Raw genomic sequence first — 24,399 nt, 5'->3', positions numbered from 1 at the left:
TTGATGGACTATAGTGAGATTTAACGAATCGTTCTGCAATGCAAATAATACATTTTATCAATACTAAGTACTTTTAAGAAGAAAAAAGAGAAAGAGGGGTTTATATCCAGTATCCAGGTATTTATTTTTCACACAGAATGTTTGGGTAAATAAATAGTTACTATATCAATTTTAAATCATTGAATCGAATCGTTCTAAATTAACCTGTATCGTTCATGTATCGTATCGACGACCAAGTATCGTGATACGTATCGAATCGTTGTTAAAACATATCGTTACACCCCTACTCCATCCATCCATCCATCTTCAACCTCTTATCTGGAGTCGGTGGCAGGGGCAATGGTTTCAGCAGAGAGCTCCAGACTTCTCTTTCCTTCCCATGGCTAGCCTCAAAGAAATTCCACATTATTTCTTTGATTATATATATATTTGTAGGGTTCCATTGAGAGGTAGAAGAAAGGTCAGTTTTATTGTTGAAATGTCCCTTTTGTTCAACATTGCTAAATCAAGTGTGAAATAAAAAACACTATATCTATAACAATTAAAATATATTCATTCTGTGGGAAATGCCATTTTTGTCACGTAAACTCAAATAAACATGCATGTATGTATACATAAACATGACACAATTTACTTAACTAAATATACACTTGCTTCAATATAGACATTTTCAGTCCAGATATTAAAGCACCTTGGAGGACCAGATATATCTGAATGAAGGAGAAACTGACTTTCAGTCCAACGTCCAACTGTTTTTGACTCCAGTATGCAGTAATTATTTATTCAAATGAATTTATTCAAATCATTTATTAGAAGAGGAAAGTTACATAGTGCAGCTTTAATAATCTGAAGGTTCATGGATCAATGTAATTTTGTGTAGACATTTAAGTTTCCTTTTCATGTTATGCTTATGGGTAGTTTACTCAGTTGTGAGTTTTAAACTGTTCATTATACTTTATTATACTGTTATATATGTTATTATATCATGTCATTATATGTTCACTATGACTGTTCAGTCAGAGGTCTATCACCATTATCACACACTGTGTACATTCTATATAAGTACTTCATACAGTGAAACTGAGAAACATGACCTTAGATTTGATCTCCCATCTCCTAAGTACTCTTGGGAGAGAATTGGCCAAGATATTGTTTAGCAGGTGTATGAGTGTCACTTTTGTTGATAAGAAATCCTAAATCCTAGTTGTGACCTGTGACCTTTAAGCCGTATATAAGTTGTGATGTGATGTGCTGTGACCCTGTACAGTACATCAGCTATTGTAGCTATTTTGGAAGACTTTTGAAAAGGTTTGCCTATAATGCCATGCCGGCCAAGTTGAAGGTGAATAAACAACCAAGAAGTAGTTCATGTTTGCCTTGTATTGATGATGTTACACGAGGAGAATTTAGTCATTATTCACGTTACAAGCAGACAATAGTACTCTACATGGGTCGGACAATATTCCTGCCTTCCAGACATTTTTTGTAAAGGTGCAGCAAGTGATATTTACGTGTTAAATACTGTAGATATTCTAATAGCAATCATTGCTCATTGTTCATTGTTTGCTCAGTAATAGCGGTCTCCCTGTCTCTCCAGCTATTTAGTTAAACAGAAAATACATTGTCAGGTCATATCAATTTCATACAATCAGGGAGAGAGAACTCATACAGGATAGAGGACAAACTAGTGAAATGCAAGTGATGATTAATTGAATACTTTATTAACAGTTTGCAAAGACAAGCACAGGGAAGTACAGTTCAATACAAGGTCTGTTAAGAGGATTTTTTAACCCAAGAAAGCACTATGGCTTGTTTCCATTGGGGTGTCTCTCTCTCTCTCTCTCTCTCTCTCTCTCTCGCACACTCTCTCTCACACACACACACACACACACACACACACACACACACACACACACACACACTTTAATTTTACATGTTTGGATTGTTGTTGAAACAGACAAACCATAGCCATCGCTTTATGATACAAACACATGCAGTTCTTGAACACACCCCGTTTGCTGAAATGCGGAAGTGACGTCAAATCAAGTCATCTCGGAAATTCTCCACAGTTTAGTGGACTTCACAACAACATGACCGTACATTTACTGTTTACTTGTACATACGTTACATTTGATCTACAAACACATATGTTGCATACACAGGCCTGACTTGCAAACATTTATTTTTTTGCAAAAAAAAAAGAAGGAGAAAAAAAGCTTTGGGCCTAGTTGTCGACTCGTCTATGTAAGCTTATTAGCTAATGGTGGTTAGTGAACGTTTAGGGTAAAGTGTGTTATTCGGTGTGATCTTAATGGCGTGTACTTTAGAGAAGGTCCTGGGCGATGCCCGGACCCTCCTGGAGAGACTCAAAGAGCACGACACTGCAGCAGAGGGGCTGGTGGAGCAGTCTGGACAGCTCAGCCTGAGGGTCCAGGGCATGAGAGAGGTGGGCAATGCCCTCCCTGACAAGGTAACAGAGAGTAGCTTCACACTGTTTTTACCAGTGGTGGGTAAAAGTATCAATACTCCAATGTAGAAAGACTGTTTCAAGTAAAAGTCCTGTAGTCAAAATGTACTTGAGCAAAAGTACAAAAGTATTGGCATCAAAATATGCTTGAAGTAGAAAAAGTAGAAAGTTCTCATTCTGCAGAATGTCCCATTTCACAAGTTATCATATGTATAAAATGTATACACGTCTTGAAAATAGCAGATCTACAAGCTCACAACGCCTAGCATCGTTTAAATAGGGCTGAAATGTTTGGCAACATATGTGATGTCTATCGTTTGTCTTTTGTCTTATGTGTTTTGTTCATGAAAAATGAATAAAAGTTTAGTGGGGGGAAAAAAGCATAACATTTTCAAAAAAAAATCAAGATTTAAGATCTAGATCGGCTAATACCTAAACAAACAAACGAATAAACCAAAACAAACAGCAGATTATAATATACTATTTAACTACATTTATACTGACTTGACTGCGTCGCTTGCCGACAAGAAGTGATCTACAAGACCGTTGGTGCGTTGTCAGCTTGTAGATCTGGTCTTGTCGACAAGCAACACGGCAGTACTACAGAGTATAAGTTGTTAGACGTTACATTGTTTCCAGTGTCACATTTGATCTAGTGCCATCTGAATGTCTCCCGTGTTTCCACAGTACATGGAGGAAAACTCTGAGCTTCAGGAGCTGACCAAGTACAAGCCTCATGTCCTTCTGACGCAGGAGAACACACAAATCAAAGAACTGCAACAAGAGAATAAAGGTAACACACACCACGTCGTCATGCCTTTGTCACCATGCTGATGTTTATTGTATTGTTTATTGTAGATTGACTGGTCCACTTTAATCACTTTCAACCTGGCTCCCCTATTTCAAGCATGTCAAACATTTTCACTTTAATAGTGCTCGCTATTAAAGTGCAGTGGCTTAGGAGGTAGAGCAGCTACCTGGGACCCGGAATATTCCGGTTTTATCCCGCGGCTCCTCCTGGCTTCCCGTCCTTGTGTCCTTGAACAAGACACGGAACCCTGAACTGCTACCGACAAAAGAATTAGCGTACAGTAACTGTCTCCACAGAGCTATGGCTGTCTCTCGAAGAACACCAGTATGCGCTCGAACTGATCATGGGTCGATACCGTAAGCAGATGCTACAGCTCATGATGGGAAAGAAGGAATTGGACACTGGACCTGTGCTTAGCCTCCACCAAGACCATGCCAAGGTAAAGTGGGCTTCAAAGTGGTGAACGTGGTGCATTTTGCACCATCAGTTAGTCATTCTTAAAAGTAGGGCAAACAGATGAGGGACAACTTTAAGATATTTACCTTCTAGTCCATATCTAGACAACAATAACAGTTGCTTTAAAAAACATATATATTATATTGAAATGACCTAGAATTAATGCAAATATTGGCCTATAAATGTGAATTGTAATGTATATAACAATGTATATAACATATATGTATATAACATATATATTGTTTATGAGAATGCCAAATTATAATATAGGTCTATTAATCAACCAATCAATCAATGTATCATCTGTATCGATCCCAAAAGTCCAGTGTGGGTGGTGCTCTAACTTCAATTACATTTTGAGTGACAACTGACGACTGCTTCTCTCTCATTTAGGAAGTGCAGAGCCAGGTGGAGCGGATATGTGAGATGGGCCAGGTGATGAGAAGAGCGGTTCAGGTGGACGATGAGCATTACTGTTCTGTCAGACAGAAGCTGGCTCAACTAGAGGTAAGAAGAACAGTGTTGTGTTGGGGGACAGGGCTTAAGGGGTGCACTACACTCTGTCACACTCATGTTCACATTCAATTCAGTGCTTCTATCATTTCAGTCAAGTTACGTAACTCATATTTTAATTACCGCTGTTTCAGATTGAGAACAAGGAGCTGCGAGACCTACTGACCATCAGCAAGAGCTCGGTGAAAATACAGAAGGAAGAACCAACCAACCAACCGGCGACAGCACAAGAGTCGGTGGAATCACCATCCGTGGAATCACCATCCATGGAATCCTCACCATCCGTGGAGTCCTCACCATCCGTGGAATCACCATCCAGTGATTAGAATGGTGTCAGGACGAAACGTCGTCCCTGAGGGAGCAATCAGACACGGTCTGGCTGCATCTTCAGCTGTGTTAATCACATTACTCTTCAATGTAGGCTGGAATTCAGTCCAGTCAGCGTTGCAATATGTTTTAGCATATTGCTTGTGACTGTTAAAAACATCTACCTGCAGGTGTACAGAGGTGATAGATACTATTACATTTCTACATAAATTGAGTTTTAACCACATTAACCCTAGTGTCCCTACTCTGGGGCCAAAAAAAAACAATAGCTGATCCACAATCTCACAACGCATTGCGTTGTGACATGTTGTGAGCGATTTGTGGCAAAGATATTTAGTCTACAGAGAAAGTAGAATAGAGCACTGAGGGACTCTGGTCAACTAAGCATTTTGGGTTTAAGTGGTTAAAAGTGAGTTTTAATATGAGAAATGAAATGCATTCTGTCTACACAAGTGTATGTGCAGGTTGGAGTGAATTTGAACACTACCATCTCAAGATTTGCATTGAGATCGTATTGTTACCACTATACCATAAAACATATTTTACAAGGAGAAGAGCTAAAGCACTGTAAGGCACAGACGGGTGGAAAGGGCCTTCAAATAGGAAAGTGTCAGTGGGATTGGTAAAGGGTGAATTTTGTTTATTTTGGCCAAAGAAAAACACGTTTGCTTTTAAGGACATAGTTTCTACCTCTTTAGTGTCCCTCTGCTGTTCACAGTCACAAGCTTTTGAAATGGTTACAAAATGCTCATAATCATCCCTGCTGTTCGGTAGGAGTCCAGTGATGATACCTTCATTTTGAGCCTGCACCGTTTTTCTTTGGAGGATGTGCTATCTTGAATACAAGCCTTATAATCACTCCTGCGCTAATATGACTCCTGGCTATTTCACAAGTCTGTCCATCTGCCTGGTGTAGAGTGACAATGGATTATTTGTACGTGATTGTTTGATGTGTTTTTGATACGTTTTGTCAAAATCTGTTTGTAGAATTCATTAGTAACAATTTCCAATCCTTTGACGTCTTTCGGTGTGTGCATAGTAATACCATTTTTCTAGATTTCAGATTTGGGATGCAGGGTAATCAAATATCTGAGATTATCACATTGTCACATTTTTACTTACTTAGGTTGTACAAATCACAATTTAAAATGGTCAACCTTTTTGTCTTGTAAACATCAAGCAATTTGACACTGTATGTAATTGCAAGTTGTGTATCATCTCAGGAAATCAGATTTTTTAAGGTAAATGTGCTGTAGTGACTTCATGGCAGTAGATTGATATGTGTCAAATAAAAGTTAAATCAACAACATTTGTATTCAGTGTTGATATAATGATTTGATGTACCACACCCTACTGTCTACTATCAATAGGCCTACCGTGGCCATATGTTTTCCTTTGTCCTTTATTATAAAAATTGTATGATGTATGGATTTGTATAATGCTCTAGAATGCTTTGCTTTGTTCTGTTACTACATGGGTTTAAATGATCTGAAAACGTGAAGCAGATGCATCATAATTTAGATAAAATGTAAAAGTTTGAAAAAGTATGGAGAATGAACACAACACTAATATCCGGTTCTGGAAAAGTTGTGCACAGTCTGCAGTATATGGGGAACATTTATTTTTGCGATGATGAATGAAACACACATTTGGCTAGACTATTTTATGTCGTCATAGAATCACTTTTCCAAACTTTTTATTATACAGCCTGTCGAACAATGACGAAAATCCAAAGTATTGCAATTTCAAATGGAAACATAGGAACCCTCAACCTCCTAACGTCAAGCCCTCACAGCTGTGTCGCTAGATGGCGACATTGGGCCTACCAAGAAAGCAACACACATCGCGAGGGTAACAGGATAGGTGGGCACTAGGGACATCTGGGCACCTCGATGTAAAATTGTCTATTTTGTAAAATGTTAAAAAATACAATATTAGAAAAATGGTCTTAAGTAATGAAAAGTATACATGATGTGAACATGCATGGTACATCATTTTCAGACTTAATTGTATCCTTCTAAACATATTGTTTATGCCCCAACATGACTGGATATAGGCTACAGGTTCTGTAGCAATTTGTAGCAATTGTAGAAATATTAAAACTTAATTGTCGAATGTTTAAGCATGTTCTAATCCTGCATACTTTTTACTTGAGACCATTTTTCAAATATTGTATTTCTTAACAGTTTGGACAAAATAGCCAATTTTACATCTGTGCCCAGATGTCCCTAAGTGCCCACCTATCCTGTTACCGCGAGACTTCACCCGGTGCGGAAAATAGCAAATCCACAAGCTCACAGCGCGTCGCGGACGCGAAGCGCTGTGAGCTTGTAGATCTGCTATTTTCTAAGCGCGACACCGTCGTACGCCGAAGTACAAAACTATACACTACACTTTGGCTTTTCAAGTTCATCTGAGCTGCGTTGCATTTGACATTTCATCGCCTCCAGAACAGCAACATTAAAACATGTCTGAAAAAGAGCTGGGGAAGAAGTGGGACCGATGCCTCGCAGACTGTGCCGTCAAAATCGGTAAATAGTCGGCCAAAAAAACTAAAGAAATGAACGCAACTAAAACCGCATGAAGACCCAGTCTGTCTAATCTGACAGCTAACGTTAGCTCACAGTCGTCATTGACTCACACTAAGGGGAGGCTAACCATTTAGCCACATAAAGGTCTAGATAAGGACACTTCAATGTATTTATATCCATGTAACGTTATTGAATTCCCCAATATGCTAGCCATATATTATATTTATATATATTATTAACGATATAAGATCTTTATTAATATAGAGATATTCAACGTATTTTCCCCCTTTACAGTGAGGAAAATAATTCTCCAATATAAACGATTGTCTCTGTTGCTGCGTTTGACCTGCGATTTAGAAATATTGATTTCTATATTACAGGTTTAAAGTGTGCAGATGTGTTCTCTTAAATTCACCAAGACTGACAGTTTGTTCCATATGGTACAATTATACGGGGAAAAAAAAGAAAAAAGAACATTAAAAACAGTCCTAGTCCAAGCTGCTTGATGATGCTTCCAGTTTAAATAGAGTATATTTTAAGACTCAGCTAGGCTTGTGTTATGGTTATGGATGCTTTTTTTTGTTTTTCGTTTGCATCCCTCTTATAAGTAAAGTAAGAGTTCAATGAAAAGTTAGGGGAAGCAATACCGAGCAATGCCAGTTCAAATGAGAAGTATTTTGAGTGTATTGTGAAGCCTATGTGTCTTGAGTAATCAGATTGCTACAGGGTGAAAGCCTGAGTATTCATTGAACTCTTGAGAGTATAGTTACAAATGTAACTGGTCCATTTGGTTATATTTGTACACTCACTGAGTTGCAAATGGATAAATTAACAATAAAGATGTCAAAATGTCAACAAATCCATTGTAAACGTGCTGTAGAAGCATTGCAATCAGACTTCTCAAGCAGCCTCATATCCTCTGGATGTGGTTTGAGGCGCTATGTTTTCGATCCATCCATTAATGTGTCTTTGGACTTTGGTACTTTAACATAGTTTTAAAATTATATTGCAATCTGGTTCAAGTTCGCTTTTTAGTGCATGTGAAATGTAAAGACAGTTTTGTTACCAGCAACTATCGATTATTTTCATAGAGAATTAGAGATTATTCTATCGATTACTTTTCCAATTAATCAAATAATCGATGAGCGTGTTTTTTATATATATTTTTATATATCAATGAATCAATAGGTTTATTGATTAATTACGTTACAGCTTCATTTTATACTTTGTTGCGTAAGTGTCGTGCAAAAATAGTGAAATAGCAGATAAGCGTAGTGAGTTTCTACGCTTTGCGAGCTTATAAATGGCCTATTCTTACTATTTTAGATTCATTCTTAAACTTTTTGACGTGCTCAAAAGAGGGATCAATTATTAATCGATTATTTTATTATATTATTGATTATTTTTGTTTATAATTGATTCAATTGAACTGTTACACCCCTAAATACTATTCTTTCTTCTGTAGGTGCTGGCCTGGGGCTAGGGATTGTGTTCTCAGTGGTGTTTTTCAAACGTGAGTAGTTCCAAAGGATTTCATGTCGCATGCCTTGTTAAACATTATATTAGCCTCAAGGTAGTCTCTTGAACCACACTGTTGACTCACACAATTTTCAAAATGCTTCCAGAACAGAAGAGACAGGAGTAAAGCGGATTCCCAGCCCCCCCCCCCCCCACACTCCTGTTTGGTGTAATAATGTAAATCAAAGTAGTCGAAGCCGTAATAGCTTGCTGCTTAGCAGAAATTAAAAGTTAAAATATATTTTAACGGAAATGACGAACAGATGACAACCTTCTGTTATCAGCTTTCAGTAGGCGTAGTTAAAGACTCTTTATAGCATTCAGAGATTGTGGGAATTGTTGCCTGGCTTGAGAGCCTTGCCCCAAGGTGACTGCAGTTGGTAAAGCTGCAATCCGGAACTCATTTCGTCATTTGAATTAATAAAATGTTACCAATCTGTAATTATATACAGTATAATACAACATAACTAGCACATCTGCAAGTGGTTGCATTGAGAAATTTAGACCTTGGTATCCGGTAGGACACCTACTGGTTGAATAGTACTGCCTGAAGCTCATTCGTGCAATCTATAATATCCCCTGGCCAAGAGGGCTTTGCCTCTTACCTGAGCGGTAGAAATTTATTTGAGATCCCAATTATTTGAGATAATCACAATAATCTTTCGCATTATCGTCATAATCATTTCCAACCATGTTGAACATTTTTCATATATTTTCAAACATTTAAAAAAAATAGTGGATAATCAAATCCTGCTTAGGACATAAACGTTACAGAATGCAGCTCTAAGCTAAATTTGCCACATTATTAAATGTATACAATGACTTTTCAGTGGGTTTAATGGATCATTTTGCCTGGTTAGTTTAGTGACTGATAACACAGGGCTGAATTAATCAAAATGAGGGAGTGAACAGATCTTCACATAGCAGCATTGCAAGGTTTTTTTGTTTTAGGTCATTAAGTGTTTCTTTGTATTAATGAGTGTGGGATAAAATTCAGTGCTTCTATCGTTCACAGGACACACATGGCCGATTTCATTTGGCTTAGGAACGGGGCTTGGCATAGCATATTCCAACTGTCAGAACGATTTGAGATCACACTATTTGGTGCACAGAACTAAGGAGGTGAGTTTTTCCTACACATACAATAAGACAAAATGTAATTATTTCCGATTAACTTCCATATCTTTATGAAAGTGATGTATTGTTGCACTAGCTAATTATTTTTTTCTTTTCGTTATTTACAGGAGCAATAGCTGGCATGTCATCGAGGGCCTGTCTTTTCTTTGCCTTTTTTTGCGGGTGGGGAGATGGGGGTTCACCATTTGCACTATTTAGTTTCCACACTTAATTTGACCATAAATTGACTTGAGTTTGCTTTGTATGTGCCTGTAAAACAGGTCAGTTTGTGTTTATTAATAAAATAGTTTCAAACAAAGACAAAAGAAGCAGTCACTCAGTTCATTTATTCACAAAGCAAGCATACAAAATCATGTGTGGTCACCAATCACCATCCCTGCCGTCACAGAAAGTGTGTGTGTGTGTGTGTGTGTGTGTGTGTGTGTGTGTGTGTGTGTGTGTGTGTGTGTGTGTGTGTGTGTGTGTGTGTGTGTGTGTGTGTGTGTGTGTGTGTGTGTGTGTGTGTGTGTGTGTGTGTGTGTGTGTGTGTGTCTGCAAGGAGGGTACCCCAATGGGAACTATTTCCACTACACCTGAAACACACAGAGCATTCTATTCTGGAGAGGTATGGTTATCAAAATATTCAATGAAAGGCCATGCCTTGAAAAAGCCTGCAGTGGTTCCTACATTTTTTTTTCTAAGCTTAAGAAATACATCATAAAAGCTAATTTATGGCAAAACATTTCATGAAAAATGATTAAAGAACTTAAATAAAAAAGGAATTCTGTTTGCTTGAGAACAGCGGGTGCTAAAAGTACAATGCATGTTTTGGTTTTCTAGTGCTCGCCAATCACAAATCATATGCACATTTAGCCGATGAGGCAAAAAAAGATCTTGAGTTGGAAGGTACACAGGAGTCATGAAAGTGAATTGTAAATTATTGTATCATTTCAAAGTCATTATGTACAACTTGTAATTAGCCCCCCTATATAGCAGCCGTACAATACCGTAATCCAAAAAGGACAGAAGAAGAGGCCACCAACACACCCACCATGTCCAGAATTAGCATTTGGTGGCTGTGTGCATGGGCATGCATTAACAACACACTCCTCCTGAGAGGCCGTGCGCTCTGGCTGGGAGGCGCGCTGGAGTGGCCGACACAGGGATTAGAGGGAGCGGGGATATAACCACTTAAGCCCTATTTTATTTATACTTTGTTGTACGACAGTGTTACGCAGGGAAAATAGCCGATCTACAAGCTCACAACGTGTTATGATGTGACGCGTCGTGAGCTTGTAGATCTGCTATTTTCGAGAAATGGTCGGAAGTGGTTAAAGACGCTGTTACCCCGTCTGTCATACTTTGAGAGCACTTATTGTGAACAAAGCCTGTGCTTAACAGCTGCACAACAGCATTTGTTCTCTTTTGTTCTCTTTGTTCTCTTTTGAGTGTAAAAATAAATAAAATAAAAAGGTTTGTAGGGTGAAATAAATACATTTCTGGCTGCAATGCAACAAAAGGTGAGGTGAGGTGAGGGATAATTCTGAAAACTGGTCCCCATTTTAAGTTGCCTCCTTTTCACCGGCTGCGTGCTCTCAAGCTCAGTCAGAAGAACCCACGTCTCCACTGGCCCTCCCCCGGTCACTGTCATCACCGTGTGACACGCAGCTTAGAAAAACCCACCGCCTGCCACCGAATGGCTCACTCTGGCTGTTAGCCGTGGATGAGGCAGGGACGTTTTTGGTACGATGGGGGGATGCTGAGGTGGTGGTGGTTGTACTGGACATATCCACAGGGCACCAGGGGCGTTTTGCACCAGTAAGGGATGGCTAGTAACCTGGGGGCAGTGGTCCGGTTCACCTTCCCACAGAGAGCAATGAGTGGCTTCCCAGTGCAGCGTTCCAGTGGCTTCTCTCCACATTCTCCTTGAAGTGTCCGTTTTGATTGTGTCAACTGGGAGCAGACTCTGCACTTTTAACACTCAACGACGGCTCTTGAGCAAAGGACTGGCTGAGGTGGAACTCCAGGAGCCAGCCACCGCTTCCTACCAACACCATGGGTGACCTCCCCTCATCAGGCTTGGATGGAGCAGCGGTGGGCGTAGATGGTATAAACCTACCATGGAGCCATAACAGCAGCGTTTCAACCAACAGCGCCTGGGGTGTTACTGGCAGTGGGCCCTGGTTGTTGGCGTTCATGCTGACCGTCATTATCATAATGACGACTTGTGGCAACATACTGCTCATTGCTTTGGTGTTCGCCCATCGATCCTTGCGTTGCACCTCCAACTGTTTCCTGGTGTCACTGTTCTTCTCTGACCTGATGGTGGCGCTGGTGGTCATGCCTCCGGCCATGCTCAACGTGTTGTGCGGATCCTGGGTTCTGTGGCCGGGCTTCTGCCCCGTCTGGCTGTGTTTTGACGTGATGTGCTGCAGCGCCTCCATCCTCAATCTCTGTGTGATCAGCCTGGACCGCTATCTGCTCATTAACTCACCTCTGCTTTACAAGCAGAGGATGACCCCTCCACGGGCCCTGCTCCTGGTGGCAGCCTCCTGGGGCCTGGCAGCGCTGGCCTCCTTCCTGCCCATCAAGATGAAGTGGCACAGCTTAGGCCACAGCAGCGGTCATGCTCCGATGCATGGCAGCCGAAGTGCCAACGTCAGCTCGTACTGGGACGCTCTGTACCCCGCCTCCTACTTCCAAATGTCACCCTCCGGTGGCCAGTCGTTCCAGTGCCGCCTGCGAGTGACCTTGCCCTTCGCCTTGGTGGCGTCCGTCCTGACCTTCTTCCTGCCCTCCAGTGCCATCTGCTTCACCTACTGTCGGATCCTGCTGGTTGCCCACCGACAGGCGAGGCGGGTGGCGGCGCTCAGCCACCCTCCCTACCCACATCACTCTATCGGGGAGCCTTCCCGGCCCCCATCGTCTGGGGCCGCCGCTGGTCACGCTCACCAGGAAGGAGATGACTACAGTCACCCAGAGCATTCTGTGTCCCGTAACGTACCGGTAAGAGAGAGAGAGTGGAATGTGTACATAAAATGTCTGAGGTTTCTCTATTTTGAGCTGCTCAAAGTTACACAGCAAACTCCAGTGTTGATTTAACTCTGAGAACTTAAAAATGTGTCAGTATCATCCGTGCTACGAGGGCATCTATCCCCTTACGAGGCATTAGACAATGGAGATGGATTGCTGAGGTGGAGCACCACACCTACCATCAGCTTCCAGTAGGTACTCACCATATTTTAAGGCTCTTTTCAACTCTTTTAGTACTACCTCCTGAGCAGGGCCCAAATGAGGTTCTGAGAACCTTATCTGAAATTGAGCTGTATGGAAACCAATCCAGTCTAAAAGAGCTTTAAGTTACATAAGCCTTGCTACTCTCATACACTGAGTTGGTGGTGCCTGGGGTCAAACCTAGATCTTTGTGGTTCAAAGGCAAGTGCTCTACTGACTGAGCTGGACATTGTGAATTAAATAAACACTCCAGATTTCACTTTGAATGGAGTGCTGATTGTTCATGTTCACTCACTGTACTTGACATCTCATTCACAAAGACTGCAACATCATAATGGATTCTACATTGTAGAATAATAGGGTAGTTAAAACCCCAGACAATGCAACTCCACTTCCTGTGTGCGTGTGTGTGCGTGCGTGCGTGCGTGCGTGCGTGTGCGTGCATGTGTGTGTGTGTTTAATTTGCCACATTGCCACATTAACCTATATATCTCCTCATTAACACGGTAGTACTTATTCAGGTTTGCATGCTGAATACAAAAAGAGAAGAGAGGAGAGGCATAGGATAGGAGGCAAGGATAACTGAAAATCAAGGTTGGATGGGATGTTTTAGCCCTGATGAAGACCGCTTGTGGTCGAAACATGTTGGTTTAATAAAATCTTTTAACTCTGAGTGCCCGCATCTCCCATTTTTTATCTGATGTCCTCTCCCATCTGATCCAGGAGCACGTTTTACTATTTTAACTCTGTTGACTTTTACTGGAAAATTCGACAAATACTCATAATACTAGTTGGAAAATGTTATTACCTGCCTTAATGTCTGCAGATGGGGATCAAAAAACGAATTATGACCATATTAGCATTCATTTTAGTTTAGGAATCTAGGTCCAGGTAATAAGGTACTGTAGGTAGCTCATAAAGAAACTGCTATCTTTTTATGAAAGAATTTGGTATTTGGACTTAAGTTATAATATGTCCAATATTTGGACAAATGTAAAGAAAACTGTGGGGCAGGAGTGATATAACAATTAGCATCTATGTAGGAATTTACACGTTTATTTGTATAGCAAATTTCAACAATGCAATTCAGTGCTTAAGTGCTTTACACAAAACGTTAAGCATTAAGACATTAACTCATTCAGTGCCCAGCTTATTTATGGAATTTTGGCTCTGAGTGCCACAGCCAAAATTCATTGTGGGAAAAAAAGTGCTTAGGAGCTGAGATACAGCCTTTTTCAGTAAAAAGTGAAACAAAGAGTGAATGGAGCAGCAAATCTTCAAATCATCATATCTCGTTTTAAACGTCCTGTGGCACACGGGGCTTATATCAACGGACGTTTTAGACGTCCAGTGGCACGATAGAGCATTAAGACACATTATAAAAAATATTTTATAAAATTAAGACCATGAAATAATGCACAAAAAACATGTCAGAAAAGTTACATCCTTGGTAAAAGGCATCAGCAAAAGAAAGGTCTTCAGCTTGTAACAGGCATGCACCTACACAGTACAGTATAGTATGTATACTGTGTGTGTGTGTGTGTGTGTGTGTGTGTGTGTGTGTGTGTGTGTGTGTGTGTGTGTGTGTGTGTGTGTGTGTGTGTGTGTGTGTGTGTGTGTGCTTTCATTTGCCACATTAACCTATATATCTCCTCATTAACACGGTAGTACTTATTCAGGTTTGCATGCTGAATACAAAAAGAGAAGAGAGGAGAGGCATAGGATAGGAGGCAAGGATAACTGAAAATCAAGGTTGGATGGGATGTTTTAGCCCTGATGAAGACCGCTTGTGGTCGAAACATGTTGGTTTAATAAAATCTTTTAACTCTGAGTGCCCGCATCTCCCATTTTTTATCTGATGTCCTCTCCCATCTGATCCAGGAGCACGTTTTACTATTTTAACTCTGTTGACTTTTACTGGAAAATTCAACAAATACTCATAATACTAGTTGGAAAATGTTATTACCTGCCTTAATGTCTGCAGATGGGGATCAAAAAACTAATTATGACCATATTAGCATTCATTTTAGTTTAGGAATCTAGGTCCAGGTAATAAGGTACTGTAGGTAGCTCATAAAGAAACTGCTATCTTTTTATGAAAGAATTTGGTATTTGGACTTAAGTTATAATATGTCCAATATTTGGACAAATGTAAAAAAAAAAACTGTGGGGCAGGAGTGATATAACAATTAGCATCTATGTAGGAATTTACACGTTTATTTGTATAGCATATTTCAACAATGCAATTCAGTACTTAAGTGCTTTACACAAAACGTTAAGCATTAAGACATTAACTCATTCAGTGCCCAGCTTATTTATGGAATTTTGGCTCTGAGTGCCACAGCCAAAATTCATTGTGAAAAAAAAGTGGGTGACCATTGACTTTGTCGTTTTTTTTCATTCTTCTCATGCGTTTCATGCAGGGCATGTATGATTTCCACTCTGTGCCACTAGGGGCAGCAGCGGTCTACTGCCTACAGCTGCCTACAGCCCACAGCAGACAGAAAGAATATATTTGTTACTAGTTACTGTATATCCTCTCCAAACTGTACATACATTACTTTACACTTTTGTATTATGTTTTGACACTTGCTTTGGAAAATGTAAACGTATGTTTTATCACGCCAATAGCTCATTTGAATAGCAAAATTGTTTGTTTTGGGGTTTTTAGGCACTGTTTTTCCTAGAAAGACAGAGAAAGATCCTGTATGTTGCTTACAGTACAAGATGTGACATTTATATTAAGCAAAATATTAAGCAAATAAAGTTAGATAGCATGATGCTGCGCTTAACATTAGTTTAATTTTAACGTCTTAATTGATAAAACGAGACGGGAAAATAAACGTATTTTTTTCTCTTGCTAATAGATTGGGTTTTCTGTTCAGCGTCGGGCAGTCAGGAACGCATCTCTGTCATTTTAGAAATGTTCAGACACACATTGGTTTCTGTCTGTCTGTCTCAAAAGTCCATGGAGAGAGAGAGAGAGAGAGAGAGAGAGAGACAGACAGACAGACGTCTTATATGTTTTTTTTTTCTCGCATCAATTGTTGTGTAGTAGTATTCCAACATTTTCCTCTGTAAATGAAACAGCCCAGCTAGTGTAGCGGTTAAAACTGATGTCCGGTGATTTTTCGACCTGTGTTCGAATCCTACGCGATGAGCATACAAATTATTCATTCTCGTCTATTAGTTTGTATTGGCCAGTGCGTTATATATATATATATATAATGTATGTATAATGGATTAATATTCATAAAACCAACAGACAGACTTTTATTTTAAAACATAGCAGATCTACAAGCTCGCAAAGCATCATGGTGCAACACTTTGTGAGCTTGTAGATCGGCTATTTCCACTACTACTTAACCAAAGTGGCACAGCCTGTCATGTCAGTTAACCCCGACCCACTTTGGCAGTTTTTATAAGACAGGGGTTATTGGCGTCTTTTTGGTTTGTTTTATTTTATTTCCTCGTTTATAATTATTTCCTCCTCAATATTGTTTAAGAATTAATGTGCTATCCATGACATGCTGTCACCAGTTTACCAGTTCACTGTCTGTTATTTAATGATGATCGAATATTGGCTAAATGTTTACAATTTCTTCTGTCCAAACAATGAAAAGCACATAGAAAAGGCAAGTGAGTCTCTCTTTAATTAAGCATGATGAGCCATGTGTTTTCCACAAAACAATTGAATATCATTGAATATAATGGCACCCTTGTCATACTACTATGTTATTATAGCTTTCAGTTGGCCACCACAGGCACAGACAGTGCGTTTTAGCGCAGCGCGGCCTGGCGCAGCGCGCCGGAGTGGTTGCGTGCGGGGGGTCGGGGGGCTTTCGTGGGAGGGGGGGACGGGTGGATCAGAGCTTAACCCTAAAACCGAAATAAAGTAACAAAAAAAAACTCCAATCCGCTCAAGAACCGCGCTCCCCCACTTCCAAAATTAGCACTAGCCTACAACACTGGCCCAGTCTCTTGCTAAACCGGTTATGTTAATGTATGCAGCCTATTCCAAATAAGCCAAGTGAGGAACTCTGCTATCAGGTTCCCCCTCCCCCCTACAGTACCTCTGTAGGCCTATCTCTTCTATCAAAGTATTTGTTCAGATACAAATTCAGAGCGGCCAATTTTGATATTTTTAATGCGCCTACATGAAGTTAGAGGGATGGGCAGAAATGGTGTAGGGTGTAGGCTATTTTCAACTGTTAATGGGTTTTTCTTTCTTCACAAATGAATTCTACTTTGTTGTACAACAGTGTCCCATAAAAGCTCACAAAGTGTTGCATCATGATTTGAATTCCGACTGAAAACGCCACCCTTGCGTCTCCGTGTGTACAACCAAATACGCATCTTTCCTGCACCGATGACGCTTGGGGCTTTTACAGCGCTGCTCCAACACTACCACGCACCGTCAGCAACAAGTGGACATGGAGTAAATGTACTTAGTTACTTTCCGCTTAGTTACTTTCACGTGCATATAAATGAGCCACGCGGTCTTATAAGAATGAAAACAAACGCCTCGCTGTTGGCCATGGATCACATGACGGTCGTCTGTTACGGTCATGGATGAACTCAAAATGTTACTTGAGTTCAATCAAAGTAAAAGTACAAAAGTATTGGCAAATATACTTAAAGTACTGAAATATTTGAAAATAGCTGATCTACAAGCTCACAATGCGTCGCAATGCGTTGTGAGCTTGTAGATCGGCCATTTTCAAATAGACTATGTGAAATAGGGCAAATAATGTATGTTTTATAATGTAATGATTTATATCTGCAAAGTAACTAGTAACTAAAGCGTTCAAATAATGGTAGTGGAGTAAAAGTACAATATTTTCCTCTGAGATGTAGTGGAGTAGAAGTAAAAGTAAAAATAGCAAGTCAGCATGCTTATAGCGTGGGATTCGAACCCGGGTCGTAAAATCACGGGACTTCAGTTTTAACCGCTACACTAACTGGACTATTTCATTTATAGAGGAAAGAGGTAAAATGATACTATACAGAAATTGATGCGAGAAAAAAAAACATATAAGACGTCTGTCTGTCTGTCTGTCTATCTCTCTCTCCACGCACTTTTGAGACAGACAGACAGACAGACAGACAGACAGACAGACAGACAGACAGACAGACAGACAGAAACCAATGTGTGTCTGAACATTTCTAAAATGACAGAGATGCGTTCCTGACTGCCCGACGCTGAACAGAAAACCCAATTTAAACGCTCTAAGCACACGTAATTATTGCTAGTTATTATTATTATTATTATTAATAATAATATAAGACATCTATCTGTCTGTCTGTCTGTCTGTCTGTCTGTCTGTATGTATGTATGTATGTCTGTCTCTCTGTCACAAAAAAGTGACTCCAAAGCGGCACCTTGTGGTAGTATTTGGAACTTAAATTTACTGCAAAGCGGGTGAGGCAAATGAGTGAAGTGATTCTCTTATGAAAAGCGACAAAGTCAATGGTCACCCACTGTAATGTCTGCAGATGGGGATCAAAAAACTAATTATGACCATATTAGCATTCATTTTAGTTTAGGAATCTAGGTCCAGGTAATAAGGTACTGTAGGTAGCTCATAAAGAAACTGCTATCTTTTTATGAAAGAATTTGGTATTTGGACTTAAGTTATAATATGTCCAATATTTGGACAAATGTAAAAAAAAAAACTGTGGGGCAGGAGTGATATAACAATTAGCATCTATGTAGGAATTTACACGTTTATTTGTATAGCATATTTCAACAATGCAATTCAGTACTTAAGTGCTTTACACAAAACGTTAAGCATTAAGACATTAACTCATTCAGTGCCCAGCTTATTTATGGAATTTTGGCTCTGAGTGCCACAGCCAAAATTCATTGTGAAAAAAAAGTGCTTAGGAGCCGAGATACAGCCTTTTTCAGTAAAAAGTTAAACAAAGAGTGAATGGAGCAGCAAATCTTCAAATCATCATATCTCGTTTTAAACGTCCTGTGGCACACGGGGCTTATATCAACGGACGTTTTAGACGTCCAGTGGCACGATAGAGCATTAAGACACATTATAAAAAATATTTTAGAAAAATAAGACCATGAAATAATGCACAAAAAAACATGTCAGAAAAGTTACATCCTTGGTAAAAGGCATCAGCAAAAGAAGTCTTCAGCTTGTAACAGGCATGCACCTACACAGTACAGTATAGTGTGTGTGTGTGTGTGTGTGTGTGTGTGTGTGTGTGTGTGTGTGTGTGTGTGTGTGTGTGTGTGTGTGTGTGTGTGTGTGTGTATATATATATATATATATATATATATATATATATATATATAAATATATATATATATAAAACACTAAACTAAAACTAAACACTGCTTCTCCACATTTAGTTCTGACTCCGGGTTCAGAAAGCAGACCAGTACCAAACCATGAAGAGACAAGTCCGTCAAGAATGTTCAACATGTGTAATATACAGTATCTAAAACCATCACATTACCCCGTGTGTTATACTGTCCACAGTTGTCTATGAACACAGAGCGTCGTCTAGCTCGCAGGCAGGGCCGGACAGCTCTTAAGGCCAGTCTGACACTGGGAGTTCTGCTGGGCCTCTTCTTCGGTGCCTGGTTGCCCTTCTTCATCACCAACATGGCTCAGGTCAGTAGAGACAGCAGACACTGGCCCAGGATGTTACACAACACTGAGCTTATGGCGGGGTAGAATTATAATGTAGCTTAATGTCACAACCAGAAAATAAAATAAAAAATAAGCATTTTCAACCAAACTGGTGTCCCATTTTGGACATAACATTATAGATGAGAAATGTTAAAATTTCTTTTACGAAAATAGGCAATCTACAAGCTCACAACGCGTCGCAAGCTTATAGATCGGTTGTTTTCATTACCAGTCAAGTAGAACATAGAAATCATAGCATCATTCGTACAATTTAAATTGTTACATTAAAACATAAGCTAAAAAGCAAATCCCCAACCACTGTTTCCCTCCCACCACCCCCTTCAAGCCCTCCACAGTCCCATTCTCCCTCTACTCTCGCACAAGCTGGAAAATGTTCAACATTAAAGGCATTACATAAAGGTAGGTAATACAAAAACTCACAAGCCATGCAGCTATAGTGGAAAAACACTAAATTGGGGACATTTCAATAATTGTGATGCAGGATAAGTAGGTTCGTTTGGAGTAACAGATATTATATAAAAGATTGGTGGACATTCTATGCTGAGACTACAGTGGGATCCCTTTTAGAATGAAGGGCTGCCATGCTCTTATGAAAAGTATTTTACAGATATAATTGTATAACAGATCTTCACAAGCTCAATTTAGAGTCGAAATTTTAGACTATGATTTCTTTCAGCCAGTATGCAGAGCAGCCTCCCAAAACTTCAAAAGCAACACAAGATGGTGTAGAACAGAAGAGAAAAAAGCAGAACTACAAGCTCACAACGTGTTGATTTTGTAGGTTGGCTATTTTCTGCAAAAACTATTTGTTGTAGACTATGTGAAAAATTTGGGGGGGCAAGTATACAGTAGACCCCTGGGGGACCCCAGTCAATTAAGTGTATGAGTTTAGGCTTGGACAAAACCAGTACATCAGAATCAGAGGGTTTAGTTGTGGGCATTATGAATGGTGTTGGTGCATAACTTTAAATTGAATAAGAGCATGACAGGTAGTGCACCCGTCAAGAGTATTACTACTGACTCGCAGGAAGACAGGAACAAAAACTTGAAATGACAGCAGGGCTTTACTTCTAATACTTACGTAAAAGTTATGAGAACAGTCAGTGATTTCAGAGGATCTGACAAATACTTGCATATAAAGAAACAGGTAGGCTTATATCTGGGACTAACAGGTGCAACTCAAATGACAATCAAACACAGGATAGGCTGAGGCTAACAGGACACAGGTGAACAAGATGGACCATAATCCCGCGGTGGATGAGACAAGACTGGCAATAACAACAAGGGCAGACAGGAAACACTTTACTTTTCACATTTCTACAAAATAAGGTACCAGAAACACAAGAACACATTTCAAAATACAGATTCTGACAGTTACATCCCAGGTACAATCAATAAATGGCTAATTCAAATTATATCAAATCGTAAGGGTTAAATAATAATAATAATAATAATAAACTTTATTTGTATAGCACCTTTCATGACATGAAATGCAGCGCAAAGTGCTTTACAGAGCAAGAATACAGTTACAGTTACAACCAATTTAACAATAAAGCAAACAAAAAATAAAATAAAATAAAAGCAAAAGCATAAAACATTAAAATAGGCAATACAGTGAGGACTTAAAAATCAACCAAAGAGTCAGCTAAAAGCAAGAGTGAAGAAATAGGTCTTGAGCTGTGCTTTAAAGCTATCGACAGAGGCTGCCTGTTTTAGGTGTAATGGGAGTTTATTCCACACTGTTGGTCCGTAAAAGCAGAATGCTGCTTCACCGTATTTTTTATATGTCATTTTAGGCACCTCGAGTAGGTCAGCACTTGAAGACCTGAGGGTCCGGTTTGGATCATGTCTCTCTAGGCAGTCATAGAGGTAGGAAGGTGCCAGACCATTTAGAGCTTTATAAACTATTAAAAGAATTTTAAAATCAATCCTAAAAACAACCGGGAGCCAGTGTAGTGAAGCTAGTACTGGAGTGATATGTTCTCTCATTCTAGTTTTAGTTAAAATTCTGGCTGCCGCATTTTGAACAAGTTGTAATCTGTCAGTTGTTTTCTTAGGCAGGCCAGAGTAGAGTGCGTTGCAGTAATCAAGCCGAGAGAAAACAAAAGCGTGGATCAGCGTTTTTGCATCGTCTAACGACAGATAGTCTCTAATTCGCGCAATATTTCTAAGATGAAAGAAAGCAATCTTGGTGACATGATTAATGTGTGCATTCAAATTCAATTCAGAGTCGATAATAACCCCCAGGTTCTTTACTGTGGTGTTACTTTCTACAGCCAGGTTACCAAGTCTACTTATTATTGATTCTCTCTGCTCACTGGAGCCAATTATGAGAATTTCTGTTTTATCCTCATTTAGCTTAAGAAAGTTCTCACTCATCCAGCATTTTATACTGGACAGACAGGTCAACAATGGGTCTAGAGCGCAGGGGTCGTCTGGAGCCACCGAAAGATACAGCTGGGTATCATCAGCATAGAAATGGAAGTTCACTCCGTGATCGGCGATGAGTTCTCCCAGTGGTAGTATATACAGGGAGAACAATAAGGGACCCAGAATTGAGCCCTGTGGAATACCAGAACAGATGTCATGTTTGTCTGAGTCAAAATTAGCTAGGCTGACAAAATAGCTTCTGCCTGTTAGGTAAGAGTAAAACCAAGACAAGGCTGTGCCTGACAAACCAATCCAGTACTCCATGCGTTGTAGTAGAATTTTGTGATCAATCGTGTCAAAAGCAGCGGTTAAGTCAAGGAGTAGGAGAACAGATATATTTTTGTTGTCAGCGGACACCCTAAGATCATTAATTACTTTTACAAGTGCTGTTTCTGTGCTATGACCTTTCCTGAAGCCAGATTGGAATTTGTTATGAACCTTATTGTTCTGTAGGAACACATCCAGTTGATGAAAGATAGTTTTTTCTAAGACCTTTCCCAGAAATGGCAGATTAGAGATTGGTCTATAATTACCCAGCACCAATGGATCAAGGTTGTGTTTCTTGAGTAACGGCCTGACTACAGCCGTTTTCAGTGAGTCTGGAAAGACGCCTGAAAGTAGAGAGCTGTTTACAATTCTTAGGATATCTCCAATCACGCTGTCTAAAACCTCTTTGAGAAACGGGGTGGGTATTGCATCCAGTGAACAAGATGATGATGTCATCTGTGATATAGTTTTACGGAGTTCCTCTTCATTAATTGTGCAGAAAGATATTAGACTTCCTCTGGAGTGATCTACGTTTTTGCACCATGCACCATTTGCAGCATTTGCAGTGCTAGCAGCAGCATTCATAATACCAGCTCGAATGCTAAAAATTTTGTTTGCAAAAAAGGACGCAAACTCATCACACTTAGCTTAAATGAGAAAAGAAAATATGAATATCTAAGAACTTGTGAGATCTGTTTGTGAAATTTCCTGACCTGGAGAACCCTGGGGGGAAAGAAATTGTTCTTATCTGGGAATCCCGTATTTTTGGAAAATATATTATGTGTATAATAAATGTGCAAGTAGGTGTAGCATAGCAACCACCATGAAATGTATATAGGATACGTAGTCCTGTTACTACAGAAACATAAAGCGGTCCACAGTCCAAAAACACTAAACAACACATTTGTATCATAGCAGCGTAGAGTAAAATGGATGACAGAAAAACAGCTCCATCTCAATTGGTAATTACACTTATCCTGCCTTTCAGCTTTGATGTTCCAACTGTGTCTACTCAGAATGCACAGTCTGTGCCCTCCTTCATCATTGTCAACGTAGCTCTGCCTCCGGCCCCATCCGCATCCCCACCTCCTGGCCTCCCCCTTCTCCCATCCGCATTCCGCACTTCCCCCTTCTCTCGTCTCCTACCTCACCTTCTCTCATCTAGATGGTACTGGAGCCTCCACTCCAACAGCTGGCTCCACTTTCAATTAGGCTACCTACAATTTATATTACAATTTATACCTAAAAGGGCAATGCGTTGTGTTTAACTTGTATAAAAGCTTTAGATCTAATGCGTCAGCTTTAAGATCAGTCCTTGTCAGCAAGTGGTGGCATGTGATGAACAGCTTGCTACATGATCAGTGTCACATGTGAGGGCAAGGTTCTAGTGTTATCATAGAGCTGAATACATAAATAAATAATAAAAAATTGTCAGATTTCTCTTTAACCTTGTGTTATTCAGACACTGTAGCTAAGCTATACAGCTTAACGTTCTACCACACAGCTCTCACTTTAACGGCTGCCACTGTCTGTGTCATTGGGTTCTTTTCTCTCAGGCGGTGTGTGAGTGCATCCCCCCTGCGCTCTTCGACGCCATCACCTGGCTGGGCTATTGCAACAGCACCATGAACCCCATCATCTACCCACTGTTCATGCGGGACTTCAAGCGGGCCCTAGGGAAGCTCCTGCCTTGCTGCTCTTCGCACTCCCCCCGGAGACCTTCGCCGGTCTCCCTGTCCCTCCGCAACTCTGGCGACCCCAATATTGCCAGCGAACTAGCGTCTCCTTCGGCCTCCGATCCTCCCCACCCCCCCGCAACGGCCACGGATGCTGTGAACCTGCTGGATGCTGAACACGCCAGGATAGAGATGCCTTTGCTCCTGCCCAACCAGGTAGACACGCTGGACTGACAGATGGGTCAAACACGGAGATGGGGATCACCGAAAGAGAGATACATAGTTACTGTATACTCAACTGTACCCTAAACAGGCCCTAAACAAAATTTGTTTAGGGTTACTGTTTACTTTGTTAGTGGGTCGGGCCAGCCCTGTAAAT

At 40.2% G+C, this 24,399-nt stretch overlaps 3 protein-coding genes across 3 annotated transcripts; all 3 read left to right on the top strand.

Moving 5' to 3' along the window:
* Window positions 1-2,046: 2,046 nt before the first annotated feature.
* sike1 (suppressor of IKBKE 1) lies at window positions 2,047-5,881 on the top strand. The gene is made up of 5 exons (XM_084069268.1): window positions 2,047-2,470; window positions 3,155-3,260; window positions 3,575-3,717; window positions 4,128-4,241; window positions 4,382-5,881. Exons 1-5 carry the CDS (start codon window positions 2,312-2,314, stop codon window positions 4,571-4,573), a joined length of 714 nt encoding a protein of 237 aa, XP_083925394.1. The 5' UTR covers window positions 2,047-2,311; the 3' UTR covers window positions 4,574-5,881.
* Window positions 5,882-6,949: 1,068 nt separating this feature from the next.
* On the top strand, window positions 6,950-10,083 carry micos10 (mitochondrial contact site and cristae organizing system subunit 10). The gene is made up of 4 exons (XM_084069275.1): window positions 6,950-7,105; window positions 8,571-8,618; window positions 9,639-9,745; window positions 9,868-10,083. Exons 1-4 carry the CDS (start codon window positions 7,042-7,044, stop codon window positions 9,874-9,876), a joined length of 228 nt encoding a protein of 75 aa, XP_083925401.1. The 5' UTR covers window positions 6,950-7,041; the 3' UTR covers window positions 9,877-10,083.
* A 1,711-nt stretch (window positions 10,084-11,794) lies between these two features.
* On the top strand, window positions 11,795-24,254 carry htr6 (5-hydroxytryptamine (serotonin) receptor 6; the record flags this gene model as incomplete). Its single annotated transcript, XM_084070008.1, has 3 exons — window positions 11,795-12,745; window positions 19,474-19,608; window positions 23,901-24,254. 3 exons carry the CDS (start codon window positions 11,795-11,797, stop codon window positions 24,252-24,254), a joined length of 1,440 nt encoding a protein of 479 aa, XP_083926134.1.
* Window positions 24,255-24,399: the final 145 nt, after the last annotated feature.

The sequence above is a fragment of the Gymnoscopelus microlampas genome, assembly GCF_963454915.1.
Source record: "Gymnoscopelus microlampas genome assembly, chromosome: 10".
NCBI lineage: Eukaryota > Metazoa > Chordata > Actinopteri > Myctophiformes > Myctophidae > Gymnoscopelus > Gymnoscopelus microlampas.
Note: the sequence above shows the minus strand (reverse complement) of the source record. Positions and strands in the feature narration are given on the sequence as shown.

Bases quoted from the DNA above. Each gene is read 5' to 3' on its own strand.
- sike1 (XM_084069268.1), top strand. From the start codon at position 2,312: ATGGCGTGTACTTTAGAGAAGGTCCTGGGCGATGCCCGGACCCTCCTG. The intron at 2,471-3,154 runs GTAACAGAGAGT...GTGTTTCCACAG, and splicing joins GCAATGCCCTCCCTGACAAG to TACATGGAGGAAAACTCTGA. The intron at 3,261-3,574 runs GTAACACACACC...CTGTCTCCACAG, and splicing joins ACTGCAACAAGAGAATAAAG to AGCTATGGCTGTCTCTCGAA.
- micos10 (XM_084069275.1), top strand. From the start codon at position 7,042: ATGTCTGAAAAAGAGCTGGGGAAGAAGTGGGACCGATGCCTCGCAGAC. The intron at 7,106-8,570 runs GTAAATAGTCGG...TTTCTTCTGTAG, and splicing joins AGACTGTGCCGTCAAAATCG to GTGCTGGCCTGGGGCTAGGG. The intron at 8,619-9,638 runs GTGAGTAGTTCC...TATCGTTCACAG, and splicing joins CTCAGTGGTGTTTTTCAAAC to GACACACATGGCCGATTTCA.